Below are 20,354 nucleotides of genomic sequence, written 5' to 3' on the forward strand. Positions count from 1 at the left end.
CTGCTTCCTTGGGCAGCTGCACAGAGAAGGATGTTTCAGAAACAGGAATTGAGCAGAGATGCAAAACCCAAGGGGACATACCCTGCAACATTTCTCCCATGAAAATAGGGATCTTCTATTCAATAGGAATAGTAATAGTAAATAATAATCATAATACCCAACCTATTTGACTGGGAACACCATCCACTCTGGGTGGCTCAGAAATATATATAAAAACATCATAACACGTTAAACATTTAAAAAACTTCCCTATACAGGACTACCTCCCGATGACTCAGGACTTGCAGAACTCCAACATTTCTCTGATGGAAATGGGGATGCCCTTGGGAAAAGTGGGACATTCTGATATCAAGTCAGATCAACTGGGAGAGCTTCTGTAAGTCCAGGACTGTCCCTGGAAGATGGGGACACTTGGAGGGTTGGAGGGGCGCGGCAAAAGAAGACGGGGGCCATGAAGGAGAAGGGGGGAAGGGAGAGCGTTGTTGACAGAACCGGCCCAAGACATTTGAGCCCCTGGGGCAAATCACAAAATGGTGCTATCCAGCCCCCACCCAGCTTCTACTCAGGGAAGAAGGGTTGAGTTAAAACCTACATTAGGATCAAGGGGGGGTGTGATATCAGCAACTCCTCCGAGTGACCAAGATGCATTTCTTGGGGGCTGAATCTGATGCCCCTGTGGATCCTGCTACCCAAGATGGGCACTGCCCCTTTCCTCATGAGTGGACTGGCCCATCTGTTGATCTCTGCCCTTCATGGCAGGGAAGGAAGAGAAGGGGGAGGAGGATGGGAAGCAGAGCTGTGAAGAAGGAAGGCGATGCGTGGTGGGCAGCAAGGCGAGGTTTCCCCCAGGCTTCTAGGCAAGGCATGCAACATTTCTCCAGTGAAAAGAGCATGCCCTGTTCCTTCTTCTTCTTCTTTTTAAATAATATTTATTGAGGTTTTGAAAAATTACAAAAATAAAGGGGGGGGGGAGAAGAACAAAAAAAAGCAGAAGAATAAAAACAATTAGAAAAAAAAGACAAATCAATCCTTCCATAACTTATCTTTCATTTGCTTGCTTCCTTGACCTCCTCACACCTCCCTTTTTTGTATTCTAGTTCAATTAGCTATTTCAGCAAATCCTTTTTTATCCTAATAATTTATCTTAATATAATGTAACTTTACATTCTCACCAATTAACAATCCATTTTTACTTAATCCTTTATAACATTACTGCTAAAACCACATAACTTCATTCCAGCATCCTTCTAACATTCCTTGATTTTACAATGTTTCTGTAAATAAACTTTAAATTTCTTCCAATCTTCTTCCACCGACTCTTCTCCCTGGTCTCGGATTCTGCCAGTCATCTCAGCCAGTTCCATGTAGTCCATCACCTTCATCTGCCATTCTTCCCTGGTGGGTAGATCTTGTGTCTTCCAATACTTTGCAATAAGTATTCTTGCTGCTGTTGTAGCATGCATAAAGAAGGTTCTGTCCTTTGGCACCGATTGGCCGACCATGCCCAGGAGAAAGGCCTCTGGTTTCTTCAGGAAGGTATATTTAAATACCTTTTTCATTTCATTATAGATCATCTCCCAAAAAGTCTTAATCCTTGGGCATGTCCACCAAAGGTGAAAGAATGTACCTTCAGTCTCATTACATTTCCAGCATTTATTATCAGGCAAGTGATATATTTTCGCAAGCTTGACTGATCCCATGCCCTGTTCCTTCTTCATCATCATGATGCTATTACTTATAACCAGGGGTCAGCAAACTTACTGCGCCTTGGGGCGGTGTCTCCAGCGCCAATTGCCGGTGGGCCGGTGGGCGGGGGAGAGTGTGCCCATACGTGTGCGCACACAATATTTCTGGAAATACTTTTGCAAAAGCTAAGAAATACTTTTACAAAAGATAATAAAGGAAGAAAAAATAAAAGGAATTGTAATTGGAAAAAAATCCTATAAAGTTAGAGCATTTGTGGGCGATTTAATAATAACAACAAAAGACCGAAAAGAAAGCATCCCAGTGGAGTTGGAATTAATTAATACATATGAAAAATTGGCGGGCCTAAAGGTAAAAGGGCCTAAAGGTAAAAGCTTCAGACCATATTTTGCACTCTCCTCTTTCACCCTCCTTAAAAGGTTCTTTAATTCCTCCTTACTTTCTGCCATCAAGGTTGTGTCATCTGACCACTGTATAGGATTCAACAATACAGACTAGCTGGGCTAAGTAAAACCCATTGGAAAGACCCTGCTCTGCATTCCGTTTCCCACATTTCTCAGGATACAGAACACACACCCCATTAAGTGCTAACGGCCTCCGCAAGAACCACAAAACGGCCACGAAGAGTGTTTTATTTTGTTCCTGCTGCAAAAGAAGTATGATGCCAGCCTGCCTTGCAGGAGTTGAGCCACCAGAGGTCGCATCTCTCCATACCTGTCCCTCTCCGCATGGTCCACTTCTTCCAAGAAACTTTTAAGAGACTCCCAGCAACTGGAACCTTTTTCAGAGCAACAACAACAATCCAGCCCTTGGAGCTGCTTCTGACTCTCCCCTTTCTCTGCCTGCCCCCTTCCCACTCCCCTTGGCTTCCCCAGGAGTGGCGAAGGCTAGCTGGAATGCTGCCTGGGTCCTTCACTTTGCCTGGAAAAGGGCTGGCTGCAGAGTTTTGAGAGAACCACAGCTGGCAATCTGAAGCAGAGGAACATCAGGAGAACCACCACCACCACACAAGACCCCTTGTTGCCCATGGAAGGGATGTCTGCCCATGTCTAGAGGGCTCTTCCTTTCCTTCTGGACTGGGAGGAGCTAACTGGCAAGAACTCTGTATTTTGAGATTTCCCTCAACCTTCTCTAACCATCTTGCATGGTGGGGATTAGGAGGGGCTGAAGAATCCAAGGCTGTCAAGAACCCTGCCATCAGGTGAGTAACTTAACTTACACCTTGGTTGTTTCAAGGGCTGAGCAGGAGACACAGTTCTCCAGCAGGGTGGGGGGTGGGGGGTGAGGACCTTTCTGCTGGCACTTGTTGTTGTTGTCTAGTCATTTAGTCGTGTCCGACTCTTCATGACCCCCTGGACCAGAGCACGCCAGGCACTCCTGTCTTCCACTGCCTCCTGCAGTTTGGTCAAACTTATGCTAGTAGCTTCAAGAACACTGTCCCACCATCTCGTCCTCTGTCATCCCCTTCTCCTTGCGCCCTCCATCTTTCCCAACATCAGGGTCTTTTCCAGGGAGTCTTCTCTTCTCATGAGGTGGCCAAAGTCTTGGAGCCTCAGCTTCAGGATCTGTCCTTCCAGTGAGCACTCAGGGCTGATTTCCTTCAGAATGGAGAGGTTTGATCTTCTTGCAGTGATCTAAGGGTCATTTGTTGTTGTTGTTGTTGTTTAGTCATTTAGTTGTGTCCAACTCTTTGTGACCCCCTGGACCAGAGCACGCCAGGCACTCCTGTCTTCCACTGCCTCCCGCAGTTTGGTCAAAGTCATGCTGGTAGCTTTGAGAACACTGTCCCACCATCTCGTCCTCTGTCGTCCCCTTCTCCTTGTGCCCTCCATCTTACCCAACATCAGGGTCTTTTCCAGGGAGTCTTCTCTTCTCATGAGGTGGCCAAAGTACTGAAGCCTCGGCTTCAGGATCTGTCCTTCCAGTGAGCACTCAGGGCTGATTTCCTTCAGAATGGAGAGGTTTGATCTTCTTGCAGTCCATGGGACTCTCAAGACTCTTCTCCAGCACCAGAATTCAAAAGCATCCATTCTTCAGCGATCAGCCTTCTTTGTCCAAATAAATCTCTGCCACTGACTTCTGGAATAGCCTTGGCGAACAGAGTAGTGTTTGCGTCCAGTTTTGGGCACCTGAGTTTGAGAAGGAGATTGCTAAGCTAGAAGGTGTGCAGAGGAGGGCAACCAAGATGATCAAGGGTCTGGAAACCAAGCCTAATGTGGAGCGGTTGAAGGAACTGGGGATGTTTAGCCTGGGAAAGAGGCGACAGAGAGGTGATATGATATCTGAAGGGCTGCCACATGGAAGATGGAGGGAGCTTGTTTTCTCCTTCTCTGGAGGGTAGGACCTCAAACCCATGGCTTCAAGTTGCAAGAAAGGAGATTCCGACTCAACATCAGGAGAAGTGTCTGATGATAAGAACTGTTCAACAGTGGAACAGGCTCCATTGGAAGGCGGTGTGTTCTCCTCCATTGGAGGCTTTTAAGCCGAAGTTGGGTGGAACCTTCAGCTGAGATTCCTGCATTGCAGGGGGTTGGACTAGATGACCCTCAGGGTCCCTTCCAGCTCTACAGTTCTATGATTCTAAAGCATTCTCACTTAACCTATCTGTGAAATGGGAGCAATGTTGATCAACTTCACACTTACTCAAAGGGGATTTTTAATGGAAAACCCGGAGCTTGTCCCTCCAGTGTGCCAGCGTGGTATAGTGGTTAAGAGCAGTAGACTCATAATCTGGGGAACCGGGTTCGCGTCTCCGCTCCTCCACCTGCAGCTGCTGGGTGACCTTGGGCCAGTCACACTTCTCTGAAGTCTCTCAGCCCCACTCACCTCACAGAGTGTTTGTTGTGGGGGAGGAAGGGAAAGGAGAATGTTAGCCGCTTTGAGACTCCTTCGAGTAGTGATAAAAATGGGATATCAAATCCAAACAAAGGATGGTATTCAACTAAGGCCACATTCATGCCATTCTTCTTCTTCTTCTTCTTCTTCTTCTTCTTCTTCTTCTTCTTCTTCTTCTTCTTCTTCTTCTTCTTCTCCTCCTCCTCCTCCTCCTCCTCCTCCTCCTCCTCCTCCTCCTCCTCCTCCTCTTCCTTCTCCTCCTTCTTCTCCTTCTTCTCCAGGCCCCCTTCATGTTTATGATCTTTCAGGGGCAAAAAGGCTTCCCCTCCCCACTTCTAAGGGGACAACCTGCAGCCCAAACTTCCTCTTGGCAAGTGAAGTGCTGTAAGAGAGAGGTGGAGATTTTGCAAACAAAAGGGTTCCTGTCGCCCCCACCCTCCCAGTGCTCAATTTAGCAGAGTGCTGATCTTCGCCCCCTGTGCACCGCTCGAAACGACACCTTTTCCAGGAGAAAATCCAATCCTGTGAAAATTCAGTGCAGCCTCCCATTAAATAGGGAAATATCATTGCAGAGATACAACAGCTCAGATACCCAACAGTGGGTGGGTGATGGTCCAAAGGAAGTTGAGAGATACCCAATATAAGTTTTGTAAGGAGAAATATATGAAATATTGCAAAATAGAGAAAGGGGGAGATTTTAGTTATGAAATTTAAAGGTAATAGTGAAAGTAAGAAAAGTGTATTAAGTGAATAGATTGGGAAAATTTCAGATGTGGTTGATGGAAGTCCAAAATTGTATAAGATGTAGAAGTATGTTTAATTATTTGAAGATAATATGTTAAAAACTAATTTAAAAAATATTTTAAAAAAGAGGGGGGGTATCCAATATATGCATTCATGTGACTTTTGATGTGACTTTCCAATACTTTGGCCACCTCATGAGAAGAGAAGACTCCCTGGAAAAGACCCTGATGTTGGGAAAGATGAAGGGCACAAGGAGAAGGGGATGACAGAGGACGAGATGGTGGGACAGTGTTCTCGAAGCGACCAGCATGAGTTTGACCAAAGTGCGGGAGGCAGTGGAAGACAGAAGGATCTGGCAAGCTCTGGTCCATGGGACACGACTAAACGACTAAAGAAAACAACAAGCTGTGTTGGTCTGATACAATTGAAACAAATAAAAACATTGACCAGTAGCACCTTAGAGACCAGCTAAGTTTGTTCTGGGTATAAGCTTTCATGTGCATGCACACTTCTTCAGATACACTGAAACAGAAGTCACCAGACCCTTTACATATGCAGAAGCTATTTTTTGTGATCCGCATATGTCAGAGTTGCCTCCAGGTCCCAGCTCACAGAGGACCAACGCTAGTCAGTAATAACGTATAAAAGTCTTTATTGAAGATTAGTTTCCATTTCCAAAACCGCAGCGTGCAACTCTACGTCTTAGAACCTAGACCGGCGAAGCTCCATCTGAGTCTCCGCCTCTTAGACACCAGTTTAAGACTCTAGCCTTACTCCACCTCTTCCGTTGTTCTTTCCTCCTCTGGGTCCTTCTGCCCCCTGGGGTTTCCTCCTTTCTGGACTCTTCTGACGCTGACCCCCCTGAGTCTTGCCCCTCCTTCCCCTCCTTCTGGCGGGCTTTAGGACCTGGCTCCCTATCCGGGCTCCCTGCTGTGCCGCTCGCCTGTACATTTGAACTTGGTGCGTGCGCCCAGCCGGTAACTTTCCTCTTGACCGTTTCCCCGCTCTACGATGGAGGCGTGGCCAATCCTGACTCATCTCCTCTCGCTGGTGGTGAAAACACTGGTCCCGATGCCTGGGACTCCTCCCCCCCACTGCGCTCTGGTGGGGAAGCTGGTCCTGATTTCCAACTGCTGCTCTGGGAGTCCCCGCTGGCCCCTTCCTTCTGGGGTTTCCCCCTTGGCACCCCCCTTGCCCTGGCCATCGGCGCTCCCTTCTGTGAATCTTCCGATTCGCTGGAGAGGCTCATGGAATCCCTCTGACCACTGTCACCGCCTACACTCCCTTTGGATTCCTCCCCCTCGCTCTCCATTTCCTCCCTCTCCTGTGCCTCTGCTCCTGAGCCCCTGACAGCATACTATCCCTTGCTTTTTCCTGTAGGACTAATGGCAGTCGTTAACAGCCACAGGTTCACCATACCCACTGAGTCAATCACCCATCTCCTACTACCCTCCTGAGAAAAACTCCACCCTCCCACAGGTTCACCATACCCATTGAGTCAATCACCCATCACCTACTACCCTTCTGGGGGAAAACCCCACCCTACCCTCCCACTATATATAAGGGTCTGGTGACTTCCATTTCAGGGTATCTGAAGAAGTGTGCATGCACACAAAAGCTTATACAGTGGTACCTCAGGTTACAGACGCTTCAGGTTACAGATGCTTCGGGTTACAGACTCCACTAACCCGAAATAGTACCTCGGGTTAAGAACTTTGCTTCAGGTAAAATTAATGAATCTTAGAATGATGTTGGATTGAAATTAAGTGGTTTCTAGCTGTAATGGTATAAAATAATATGAAAAAATGGTTTTTTATAAGTAAAAATTCAAGGTCATAATAATTTAAGATTAAAGATTTGGGTAGAATAAAGAGGGAAAGAAACTGCTGAGCTAATATATTGAATTGGAATACAAAAAAAGGGAGGTACAGGGAGATCCGAGAAACAAGTAAATGAAAAATAATATGATGAGAAGACTGATTGTTTTTAATAATTTTTATTTTGTATTTTTTTTCTTTTCTCTTTTTCTATTTTGTAATGCAAAAATCTTAATAAAAAATTTATATATATATAAAAAAAGAACTTTGCTTCAGGATGAGAACAGAAATTGCACAGCGGCGGCGCAGTGGCAGTGGGAGGCCCCATTAGCTAAAGTGGTGCTTCAGGTTAAGAACAGTTTCAGGCTAAGAATGGACCTCCAGAATGAATTAAGTTCTTAACCCGAGGTTCCACTGTACACAGAACAAACTTAGTTGGTCTCTTAGGTGCTATTGGACAATTGTTTAATTTTTTATTTATTTGGAAATTCAAAGGGTAGCATCTAAAGGTGGAGGACGTTCCTGCATCAGAGGTTTTCAAACCAAGGTCGGTTGGGATTCTTTAGTTGTGATTCCTGCATTGTGGGGGTTGGACTAGATGGCATTTGGAGTGTCCCTTCCAGTTCTACAGTTCCGTGATTTTATGATTCCTGGCTTTCCATTAAAGTTTGGAGAAATGAAAAGAAAAAAAACACCAGTGCCCTTTTGCCCTCCCCCACTCTCCTCCCCGTTCCCCTGCCCCCCCCCCCCCCGTGCCAGGGACAATTAAATTATTTTTGGCTGGCAAAACAGATGAAAGGAGGCTGATCAGAGGCAGGGCACACTGGGCAGGGGGGGGCGTTTTCATCTCGGGGGCGAGAAAGCAACAGCCTCTCAAACATGAGTGTTAGCTGAAGTTGAAAGCAGCCAGGGATGAAAGGAACTTTGAGGTGGGGGAGAAATAGAGAGGGGGGGGGGAGAGCAGAAGAATAAGGAGGAATAAGGGGAGGGGAGTGTGATGGCCTGGGACTCGGGCTTGGACTTGGAACTGGAGGCGTCTCGGTCTGCACCAGATCCTTTGCCTCAGGCATCATCTGAACCAAGTCTGGGGCCTGATCCTGAAGGGTCCCAGTCTGCACAGGTTCCCCTGCAACAAGCACCAGCTGGGCTGAGTCAGGGGCCTGAGCCTGCCCTGGCTCCAGATGCGGGGATGGCCTCGTTGCCTCCAGCTGGGCCATCACTTACAGCTGCTCCACTACCGGTTGGGTCAGGGGAGGCTGAGGCAGCTTCTGGGTCTAGTAACCCACCGACATCTCCCAAGCTGTAGAGACTGAGGTCTGAGAGAAGGAGAGACCTGAGTACTTGCAGGAGGAGTGCTCGCCTTCGGGCGAGACAGGGAGGTGAGTCGCCGGGGGATCAGGACCGGCTTTTACCCCGACAGAGATAAAAGGCTGTCGGACCCCGTCCCAGGTTGCGGGAGCAATGTTGCTAGAACCTGCCTGAGACCCTGTGCCTGACCTAGCCTGGTTTCCTGCCTTGGCCCTGTTGGACTGACGCCTCATGGAATCCTTGGATTCAGGACCAGACCTAGACCGTGTGGTTCGGGTTAACCCCCAGGCCCAGCACAGGGAGGAATAAGGAAAAGTGGGACATTCTGCGATCAAATCAGAAACTGGGACAGCTTCTCTAATTCCAGGACTGTCACTGGAAAACTGGAACACTTGGAGGGTATGCAGAACAGATGTTCTGCCACAGAGATAACCTCCCTGGTCAAGCTATCTCTCACGCTGTCCTATCTGCATCCAGCCACCTGCCTGGAAATCTTCAGGTGTGATTCCTGCATTGCAGGGGGTTGGACTAGATGACCCTTGGGGTACCTCCCAAATCTTCTGAGGTTCTGCCTTCTTACATCACATCAGCTCCCCGCCCCCAAAAACCCCACCCTTTAAAAAAAAATATTTCTAAATACTTTTACAGTGGTACCTCTAGATACGAATGGGATCTGTTCTGGAGCCCCGTTCGCATCTAGAGGTAAACGTAACTAGCGACGGCCCGTCTGCTCATGCGCACGTCGCTTTTCGCCACTTCTGTGCATGCGCGTGATGTCATTTTGAGCATCTACGCATGCGCAAGCGGCAAAACCCGGAAGCAACGCGCTCCCTTACTTCCGGGTTGCTGAGGAGCGTAGCTCGAACACACTCAACTTGAAGCATATTTAACCCGAGGTATAACTGTATTTTGTTTTAAACAAATACAGATAAATATAAACAACCAAAATTACAAAAGAAAAATCCTTAATCGTAATAATGAAAAAAGCTAAAAAATAACCTACAAAAATATTAAAGTACATGGCATAGAACATAAGCCATATGGGAAAGAAAAAAGGAAAGGGAAAGGAGGAGGAGGAGTGAAAAAGAAAAAGAAAAAAGAAAAAGACAAAAACACAAGGAGGCTCATCTATTGTACGCTTCCATCAAGGTCACAACAGGTCATTGTTCTTATCAGTTCTCTCCATCTGCATTCCATAGAATCCCTCATCTTTGGTCTCAGGGAACATTTCCCTATGCAGCATCATTCTAAACATAACCAGATCTTTCTTGATGAACCATTGTCCCCTAGATAATTATTTAAACATTCCCATTCTTCTTTCACCATCTTTTTAGGTTTCTCTCTTATTGCATCTGTCAGCTTTGCGAGCTCCAAGTACCCACACAACTTGACTACCCATCCATCTTAACACTACACTGTCAAAGTGTTGACTGTAAGCTTCCTGGGGCAAAGATCCATTCCACTGTTCTCCATTTGTTTTCCCAAAAAGTGCCTTGCTCCATCGATCACCGCACGTCTTCTGGCCTTGCAGAGAACAGGCCCGTCCCCTGAGATAGGAGAGGAGGGTCTGGGCTCTGGCCTAGTTGGGAGGCATCCAGAGTTGTTATCCATCTGGTCTGAGGCTGGGTTTGGCAGCCCTCCCTCTCTGTCAAAGCAGCTGCCCTTTTGCTAAGTTGGGGGCAGATCAGCAACCAGCCAATTCTGGCATCAGCCGAACAAGCCAAACAAACAGGCAGATCGGTCCATTCCAGTTTCTAGTTTCCTCCCGATTTCAGCAGTTTCCAGTTCACCACATGCATCAAAAAAAGTCGCTGTGGAAATTCCTTAGCATTTGTGTGCAGTTTTGACTAATACACACCTATTTGCAAGCAGTCTCCCCTAATTTGTTTGTGTGTGTTATTTTTAGCCTGCAAACTTCCCCCGATTAATGTATTTCTGTACAGTGGTACCTCGGGTTACATACACTTCAGGTCACATACACTTCAGGTTACAGACTCCACTACCAAAAAATAGTGCTTCAAGTTAAGAATTTTGCTTCAGGATGAGAACAGAAATCATGCTCCGGTGGAGCGGTGGCAGCGGGAGGCCCCATTAGCTAAAGTGGTGCTTCAGGTTAAGAACAGTTTCAGGTTAAGTATGGACCTCCGGAACGAATTACCGTAAGTACTTAACCCGAGGTACCACTGTATATGGTTTTGGTGGGTGTTTTGGCTTTCTGCTTGGAGAGCTTCATTGCAAAATTTTGAGAAGTGCAGACTTTGAGGGAAAGCTGGTTTGTTTTCCAGTCTGCAAATTGTTTTTGCACGTTTGGATTAGGTCGATTCACTTTAAAATTTCTTTCCCCCATCCCTATGCGACTCTGAGTGCTGAGGTGAAGGTAAAAGATAAAGGACCCCTAGATGGTTAAGTCCCGTCAAAGGTGACTATGGGGTTGTGGCGCTCATCTGGCTTTCAGGCCGAGGGAGCTGGCGTTTGTCCGAAGATGGCTTTCTAGGTCTTGTGGCCAGCATGACTATACCAATTCTGGCGCAACGGGACACCATGGTGGAAGCCAGAGCGCACAGAAATGCCGGCTCCCTTGGCCTGAAAGCAAGATGTGCGCCACAACCCCATAGCCACCTGACTGGACTTAACCGGTCCTTTGCCATTTTTTTATCTTAATGAAGGAATCTCAATGAAAGCATTTATGACAGATGGCCATCCAACCTCTGCTTTGAAACCCCCAAGGAAGGAGAGTCCACAATTTCCTGACTGGATTCTTTGGTGTGTCTCCCACAGGTGGAAAGATGGAGAAAAAAGCCATGTACCTCCATACCTTTGGCGAGAGAGAGAATGGATCCGTCTTCGAAGAGCAGTTGGATGGAAAGAGCCTCTCCAAGCTGAACCTCTGCGATGATGGTAAGTGATGGGTCCAAGGCAGTAGGGACCTCCTTGCGAGATCTTCTTTGCTTTGAGGGTTCATGGAACAGGGATGGCTGAATGGGAACGGCTGTGGAAAAGAGATATCAAATTTATGGCATGCTATAATTTAAGAGTGGCGCTGTGGGTTAAACGACAGAGCCTAGGACTTGCTGATCAGAAGGTCGGCGGTTCGAATCCCTGTGACGGGGTGAGCTCCCGTTGCTCGGTCCCTGCTCCTCCCAACATAGCAGTTTGAAAGCACGTCAAAGTGCAAGTAGATAAATAGGTACCACTCCGGCGGGAAGGTAAATGGCGTTTCCGTGCGCTGCTCTGGTTCTCCAGAAGCGGCTTAGTCATGCTGGCCACATGACCCAGAAGCTGTACGCCGGCTCCCTTGGCCAATAAAGCGAGATGAGTGCCGCAGCCCCAGAGTCGGTCACGACTGGACCTAATGGTCAGGGATCCCTTTACCTTTATAATTTAAGAGAGAATGTAATGAAAATGCAATACAGGTGGTACCTGACCCCCGCCAGATTGGCAAAAATGTACAAAAACTGTAGTGATGTCTGCTGGAGATGCAACAAAGGGGCATGAACCTTTCTACATATGTGATGGGAGTGCAAAGAGATAGTGGGATTCTGATAAAATATCAATAACGAACTGAAAAAGATGTTTAGATTTTCATTTGGGGAAAAACCAGAATCCTTTCTCCTAGGCATCACATCAGAGGAAATAAAAAGAACGGTCAGACCAATATTTATGTATGCAACTACGGAGGCAAGGTTGTTGATTGCCAAAAATTGGAAAAGCAGCAGCGTCCCAACTAAAACCGACTGGTTATCTAAAATGCTGGAATACTTCCATATTGCCGAACTAACAGGGAGGATAAGAGGAGATATGGTACAAAAAGTGAATAAGGAGTGGGCTATCTTTAAGGAATACATCAAAGTTTAAGTGGAAAAAGTAGAATTTCTTTTGGATTCTATTGAGTGAATCCAGAAAATGATTAGGGTGAAAGGAGATTGAAGTCAAGATAGAAGAAGAGATTAAAGAAACAATGAAATGTGTTTAAGCTAGTTGGAAAAATAAAGTAGTGTGACAAGAATGGCTGGGAGTCAAGACTCTTGGTGGGTGTCCTTGTGATGGTAGGTGTGTTGCTATGTACAGTATAGGTAGGTATTATATAGAGTAAGGTAGGTATGTTTTATGTTATAAAAATAAAGTAGTGTGTTGGGTACAGTGGTACCTCGGGTTAAGTACTTAATTCGTTCCGGAGGTCCGTCCTTAACCTGAAACTGTTCTTAAACTGAAACACCGCTTTAGCTAATGGGGCCTCCCACTGCCGCTGCGCCGCCAGAGCACGATTTCTGTTCTCATCCTGAAGCAAAGTTCTTAACCTGAAGTACTATTTCTGGGCTAGCGGAGTCTGTAACCTGAAGTGTATGTAACCTGAAGTGTATGTAACCTGAAGCATATGTAACCTGAGGTACCACTGTATGGTGTAAATGTATATGTATGTGTTCTATATGTTAATAAAATTTAAATAATAAAAAAGGAACAAGTAATTCAGTTTTTACAATTCCCAATACAAACTGGCCTGATCCAAGGAAAGTGGTCACATTCCTTCCTTGGAGGTTTTTAAGCAGATGTTGGATGGGCATCTGTCAGGGATTCCTGCATTTCAGGGGGTTGGACTGGACGTCTCTGGGGGTCCCATCCAACTCTATGATTCTATGAAACGTGTGACTCAGAATTTGATTGTCCATCAGGTCACCCTCTTCTCCAACTTTTCTGACACACCTCTAGTCTCACAAAACATATCTCTACTTTTACATTTAAACGTCTGTTGAAATGCAGCTGTGTGTGTGTGTGTGTGTGTGTGTGTGTGTGAGGATTTATAAAAGTCTCACGCAGCACCTCCCACCAGCTTGCCCTGGCTCCCTTTTAGGATTGGTTTAACCACTAAAATAACATCTACGTTAGTGTGATTATCAAAGCAAGAGTTTATTTATTTAGGTGCAAAACGTTTCAACTTCTGCCTTCCTCAACTGCTCTGATTTTTAAAAAATCATTTGTATTGGACCGGCTGATCATAGAATCACAGAACAGTAGAGCTGAGGGACCCTCAGAGATCCTCTAGTCCAACCCCCTGCAATGCAGAGAATCTCTGACTGATGGCCATCCAACCTCTGCTTAAAAACCTCCAATGGGAGAGGGTCCACCACCTTGCGAAGGCAGAAGCTGAAATATATAAATAAATCCATCAATAAAAAAAGAAAAACCCTAATGTTTGTTAATCACAGACGCTAACACTTTAAATGTTGGAACAGAACAGTCTTATCAGCCTGGAAATAAACTGATTTCCCCCATTGACTATATAGGTGTGGACAGATATATCCGAGTCCAATGTGCTCCCAAACTTGGCACATGATTTTGCCTCCTGTGGCAATGAGTTCCATAGTTCAGTCATGAAGAAGTGCTCCCTTCTGTCTCCCCCATTCATCTGCCAACCTGTTTCAGGACTGGTTCTCCTGGCATGGAAATGCCCCCCCATATCTTCCTTGGTATAGGAGGGAGCCTGCCCATCCTGGGGATAGGTAGCAAGTGGAGGTCTCTTGTCCCAGAGCAGATGCCCATTCCAGCTTGCAAACTGAGCTGTGCAGCTCATCCTTATGAGATTGATTGGAAGTTAAGTGACGGTGTGTGTGTGTGTGTGTGTGTGTGTGTGTGTGTACTTCAGGACAAAAGAAAGGCACAAAAACAAAAACTTCACGTACACACTGATCTCCACAATCTGAAGCAGCTGTGGAAGGGGTTTGGGGGTTGACATATACTCGGAGTCGAGAGTGGATTTCCTGCTCTTTATTCAGCTCATAGTGGTGAGGAGGAGGAATGGAAGTTCCCCCAGAATGTATGCTTTATATACATTATTTACACAATGGGCCCCACGTGATTGGCTAATTCCAGGATTCTCCTGTAGGCCAATCAGGTTGCGGATTCACTTCCACCCGGAGCTCGATTGGGTGGCTCCTGTGGACCAATCAGACTGCTGCATTCTGGATCCTATTGTTCTAGGACCAATCAGAGTGTGGCATTTTGGATCCTGTTCAACTCAGTACATAACACCGGTTGGGCTGGACAACTCACTGTAAACATCCCTCTTGTATGCTGTGACAGTGAGGAGTTGTTCAGGATCCCAGAACCCAGCATCTGTTCGTTTTAGAATCTTTCATTTTCTCATTTTTCCTGGGGTTAACTTTGATCTCTTTCCTTGTCCTTTGAATCCACTGGATTGGGGCCTCCCCTCCAGAGCACCAGAAACCAAGTTTGCTCCATCTTCCACGGAGCAGCCCCCAGATATTTGAACATGGCCACATTTGCAGGTTGAAATCTTGCCGCGGTCCCCCACTTTCCGTACGGAAGTGGATAAGTTCCTCTGCACAGCTGCAGCCAGCCTCAGAAAGGGAGCGGCTGTTTCTGGGGTCCACGCCAAGCCCCCTAGCACTCGCCAAGGGCCTGATATAAGTGTTAATGTCAGAAAAAAATAATGTAACTGTCCTTATTATGAAACCTCCTCTTCCATCTGTTTGGCTGGCAAGAGAGACCGAGCGCTGTAAATTGATGCTAAGAACAGGCCAGTAATTAAATGCATATTTGACCAGTGCTGGGGAGAGGCAGTGAGCAGTAATCTCATGGCTTTGCCACCTCTCCAAAAATATAAATAAAAAAGGCATTTATTTTTTTACAGCACTGTGTTTTCTTTGGGGACTCAGCGTTGACTTTGCCAGCCAAAGGGTGAGCTCAATGTTTTATTGCTCCAGAGAGCAGCCACAACCCTCCGTAATGCGGTTGTGTGAACCCGGGTGCCTTTCTCGATTTTTAACCCTTTAGAAGTAGGAAACATTTGTGTGCTGTAAAAGTGGAGACCGGTAGTTTTTCCTAAGGGGGAGGACAAAGGTTTGAGAGGAGGAGGAAACTTTCCAACGAAGGAAGATTGGCAACAAAAACTGATGGAGTATGCAGAAATGGCGAACCTTACCGGAAGATTAAGAAATCAAGGAGAGGGATGTTTTCATATAGAATGGGGAGAATTTATGGGCTATCTGAAGGTTTATTGTAAACAACTTAAATCACTAATATAAAAACGTGCAGTGAGAATAACCTAATTACAACATAAGGATGAACAGTAAATAGATATGAACTGGATATGCAATGTGGAAAGTTATAACATAATTAACCGCGTTGAGTCAATCACCCATCTCCTACTACCCTCCTGAGAAAAACTCCACCCTCCCATTATATTTAAGGATCTGGTGACTTCTGTTTCGGTGTATCTGAAGAAGTGTGCATGCCCACGAAAGCTTATACCAAGAACAAACTTAGTTGGTCTCTAAGGTGCTACTGGACATTTTTTATATATATAAGTACAGTAGTACCTCAGGTTAAGTACTTAATTCATTCCAGAGGTCCATTCTTAACCTGAAACTGTTCTTAACCTGAAGCACCACTCTAGCTAATGGGGCCTCCCGCTGCTGCTGTGCCGCTGGAGTACAATTCCTGTTCTCATCCTGAAGCAAAGTTCTTAACCCGAGGTACTATTTCCGGGTTAGCGGAGTCTGTAATCTGAAGCGTATGTAACCTGAAGCGTATGTAACCCGAGGTACCACTGTAACCGCAGAAAGTGGAGGAGGGGAGTCAATGACTGGATGTCTTAACTGGATGCGTCAATTTAGATTTGTGATTCAACTGTAAAATCTGAAAATGAAAAATAAAATACAGTCATACCTCGGGTTAAATGTGCTTCAGGTTGAGAACTTTCGGGTTGCGCTCCGCAGTGACCTGGAAGTAATGGGACGCGTTACTTCCGGGTTTCGCCGCTTGCGCATGCACAGAAGCTCAAAATAACGTCATGTGCATGCATAGAAGTGGCGAATCGCGGCCCACGCATGCGCAGACACGGGTTGCGTTCGTTTCTGGATGCGAACGGGGCTCCGGAATGGATCCTGTTCGCATCCAGAGGTACCACTGTAACTTTAAAAAGAGAGAGAATAGGAGGAGACTTGGTGGAAGAATGTAAAATCACACACAGCCTGGAGAAAGGGAATGGAGAAATGTGTCACTAGAACTTGTGAACTTCTAGCACTCGAAACTGCAGGACACCATGATGATGATGATGATGATGATGATGATGAATCCACCTTCTTTTTCCTGATGGGGATTCCAGGCAGCGTACCACTAATTTTTTATTTCATCCCATTCATCCATGGAAGGCATTGTACACAACCTCTTGCCTCGCACCTTTTTTCTTCACAACAACCCTGCAAACTAGGCAAGGCAGAGAGGTTCCCGTTGGCTCAGGGTGACCAATGTCAATGTGCAGACAACGTTCAGGAGATCAAAAGAGGAAGGCGCTTCCTGATTTCTCCTGTTTTCATCGGAGGAATGTTAGCAGGGAGCTATCTGGCGCTGATGGGAGTTGTAGTCCAACAGCCCTGGAAGGCGCCAGGTCAGGGAAGGTTTATCTAGAGGAGCCATAAATGAGCAGAGATGGGGGAAGTCTTTGACCTCATGGAAGACTTTGCAGAGCCAGGCAAAATCCAGCAAAAAGAGAGTTGAAACTGGACTGAACAGACTAGTACGCCTCTCATGGAAACTTCCCTGAGCTCTGGTGTAACAACAATGGTCTGCCTCCTAATTAGGTTCCTTGATTTACTCAAAGTGATACACACAGTAATGACTAAGAGTCACAGACTGTAATAATGTTTCTGACCTGTCCCACTACACATATATGCCAAGAGATTAATGTGTCTTCCATCCTTTGCAAGCTGGCATGAACACCAGATAAAGTCTAAATATCCGGGATGAAGCTGGTGAGCTCAGAGTTCCTTTGTATGCTGCAAATATTCGTTCCGGGAGGTTATCTTCTGACTGTTCCTTTCTGAGCACAAACAGTTCTTCCTTATAAAAATGCATTGTTATTGTCATTCTCGTGTTCTGGGTATAAGGACAGGGGTATGGAGTCTATTGGGGGCAGGGAGAGGAATAAAATCTGGTATACAAGATCAAGATAAGATCTCATGTCTGCCCTAGATGTTTCGCTGCCTGAGGCAAAGGGTGAGGTGGAATTTCCCCAAACTGGCCCGTTCCACGTTTAAGAGTGGATCGGACTGCTCTTTAAATCTTAATTTCCAACACCATACCCAAGGACAGCCAATTTTGCAGTGAGTTCAGGGCAGGCCACCCGACTGGTGCAAAGATATGTGTCCCAAAACAGAGGGGAATGCCTGAGGAAAGGACTTCTTCACACACTGTTGTTGTTGTTTAGTCGTTTAGTCATGTCCGCCTCTTCGTGACCCCCTAGACCAGAGCACGCCAGGCCCTCCTGTCTTCCACTGCCTTCCCCAGTTTGGTCAAACTCATGCTGGTAGCTTTGAGAACACTGTCCCACCATCTCGTCCTCTGTCATCCCCTTCTCCTTGTGCCCTCCATGTTTCCCAACATCAGGGTCTTTTCCAGGGAGTCTTCTCTTCTCCTGAGGTGGCCAAAGTCTTGGAGTCTCAGCTTCAGGATCTGTCCTTCCAGTGAGCAATCAGGGCTGATTTCCTTTAGAATGGATAGGTTGGATCTTCTTGCAGTCCATGGGACTCTCAAGAGTCTCCTCCAGCTCCAGAATTCAGTAGCATTTCTCCACACACAGCATAAGTTAAACTATGGAACTCTCTCCCTCTGGAGGCAATGATGGCCAACAACTTAGATGGCTTTCAATGACAATTAGGCAAATTCAAGGAGGAGAGGGCTATCGGTGGCAGCTAGCAATGAGAGCTATGCTATTTCCCCACATTTGGAAGCAATTGTGCTTCTGAATTATAGTTGCCGGTAACAGCAGGATCGGAAAGGGCTCCTGTGCTCAAATCCTGCTTGTGGGTTTGCCAGAGGCATCTGAATGCATGCAGAGGAGGACAACCAAGCAGATCAAGGGTCTGGAAACCAAGCCTCAAGAGGAACGGTTGAAAGAACTGGTTGCATTTAGCCTGGAAAAGAGGAGACTGGTGTGCTAAGCCTGGGGTTAACCTGAGTAACACGGTCCAGGTCTGGTCCAGAATCCAAGGATTCCATGAGGAGTCAGTTCAACAGGGTCAAGGCAGGAAACCAGGCAAGGTCAGGCACAGGATCACAGGCAGGTTCCAACAAGCTGCAATGTTGCTCCCACAACCTGGGACGGGGTCCGACAGCCTTTTATCTTTGTTGGGGTAATGGCCGGTCCTGATCCCCTGGCGACTCACCTCCCTGTCTCGCCCGAAGGGGAGCACTCCTCCTGCGAGTACTCAGGTCTCTCCTTCTCCCAGACCTTAGTCTCTGCAGCTCGGGAGACGTCGGTGGGTGACTAGACCCAAGGGACGCCTCAGCCTCCCCTGACCCAAGCAGTAGTGGAGCAGCTGTAAGTGATGGCCCAGCTGAAGGCAACGAGGTCATCCCCACATCTGGAGCCAGGGCAGGCTCAGGCCCCTGACTTGGCCCAGCTGGTGCTTGTTGCAGGGGAACCTGTGCAGACTGGGGCTCTTCAGGATCAGGCCCCAGACTTGGTTCAGATGATGCCTGAGGCACAGAATCCGGTGTGGACCGAGACTCCTCCGGTTCTGAGTCCGAGCCCGAGTCCTAGGCCATCACAACTGGGAGGAGATACAAGAGCCATCTTCAAAGATCTCAAGGGCTGTCACACAAGGGATGGAGCAAGCTGGTTTTCTTCAGTTCTGGAGGGGAGGACTCGAACCAATGGCTTCAATTCACAAGAAAGGAGATTCTGACTTTCTGACAGTAAGAGCTGTTTGACAGCAAAACAGAGATTTTGGACTCTCCTTCCTTGGAGGTTCTCAAGCAGAGGTTGGATGGCCTCTAGATGACCTTTGGGCACCTCCCATCTCTACAATTCTATGATTCTTTCTGGTTGGGCACTGTGAGGACAGCATGCTGGACAAGACGGGTCACTGGCCTGATCTAGCAGGCTCTTACGTTCTTGTAAGATCTCCGCGGAATCTGGGTCTGAGACAGGTGCCTCACTTTTCCTGATGTCAAATCTTGCCCTGATAAGATCGAAAGGCAAATTAATGTCTATCCGGAAAGCCTTCCCAATCATATCCAATCTCTCCATCTCTGCTTACAAGAATAATTTAGACCTAGCACCTCAAGTTTCACAAGTCGTTTTTTCTTCTAATTGTGCTTGTGAACAATCGTCTAATAGCTGAGAGGTCACTCAGTGGAGAGGAGAGCGGCCGCAATGACGCAGAAAGCGCACTGAGGATTTATGGAACACGCTTGAGCCGGACGCCAGTCCAAATAAACAGCAGAGTGATTTAGAAAGCCATTCCAAATGGGTTTCTGACAGGAAGGCAGAGGCACGGAAAGGGAGAGTCTTCTCCAACCTGGTGCTCAGCAGATGTTTTGAACCACAACTCAAAAAAAACAACAACGAAAAAACCTCTAGAAGACACACCAGTTAGGGAAGACTTTCATTTGGAACAGAACAGGGAAAGACCAAACATTAGGAAGAACTTCCAGACAGCAATAGCTGTTCAACAGTGGAATAGTCTCCTGCAGACCTTCTTATCAGGAGGTTTTCAACCGAGTTTGGATGGCCATCTGCTGGATAGTCTTGAACTGAGATTCCTGCATTGCAGGGGACTGGATGACCCTTTTATATGCCTGTTGTCTTTGTCCATGGAGTTTTCTTGGCAGGGATACTGGAGTGGCTTGCCGGTTCCTGCTCCAGGTAGATCACATTTGGTCAAAACTCTCCATTATAACCTGTCCATCTTGGGTGGCCCTGCACGGCATAGCTCATAGCTTCTCTGAGTTATTCAAGCCCCTTCGTCACGGCAAGGCAGAGACATCACCTTGCCAACAAAGGCCCGCATACTTAAAGCTCTGGTTTTCCCAGTAGTGATGTGTGGAAGTGAGAGATGGACCATAAAGACGGCTGATCACCAAAGAATTGATGCTTTTGAATACTGGTGCTGGAGGAGACTCTTGAGAGTCCCATGGACTGCA

The 20,354-nt window shown here is 46.7% G+C and overlaps 1 protein-coding gene across 1 annotated transcript in view; it reads left to right on the forward strand.

Annotated features, from left to right (window-relative positions):
- Positions 1 to 2,450: 2,450 nt before the first annotated feature.
- Positions 2,451 to 20,354, forward strand: part of SCARA5 (scavenger receptor class A member 5) — a 108,179-nt gene continuing 90,275 nt past the window's right edge. Inside the window, exons 1-2 of the mRNA XM_083733572.1 lie at positions 2,451 to 2,905; positions 11,187 to 11,306. Coding sequence (XP_083589698.1) covers positions 11,195 to 11,306 — 112 coding nt within the window. The 5' untranslated portion in view covers positions 2,451 to 2,905; positions 11,187 to 11,194. The remainder of the gene's footprint in view (positions 2,906 to 11,186; positions 11,307 to 20,354) is intronic.

Source organism: Podarcis gaigeae, assembly GCF_964106915.1.
Source record: "Podarcis gaigeae genome assembly, chromosome: 3".
NCBI classification, from domain to species: Eukaryota; Metazoa; Chordata; class Lepidosauria; order Squamata; family Lacertidae; genus Podarcis; species Podarcis gaigeae.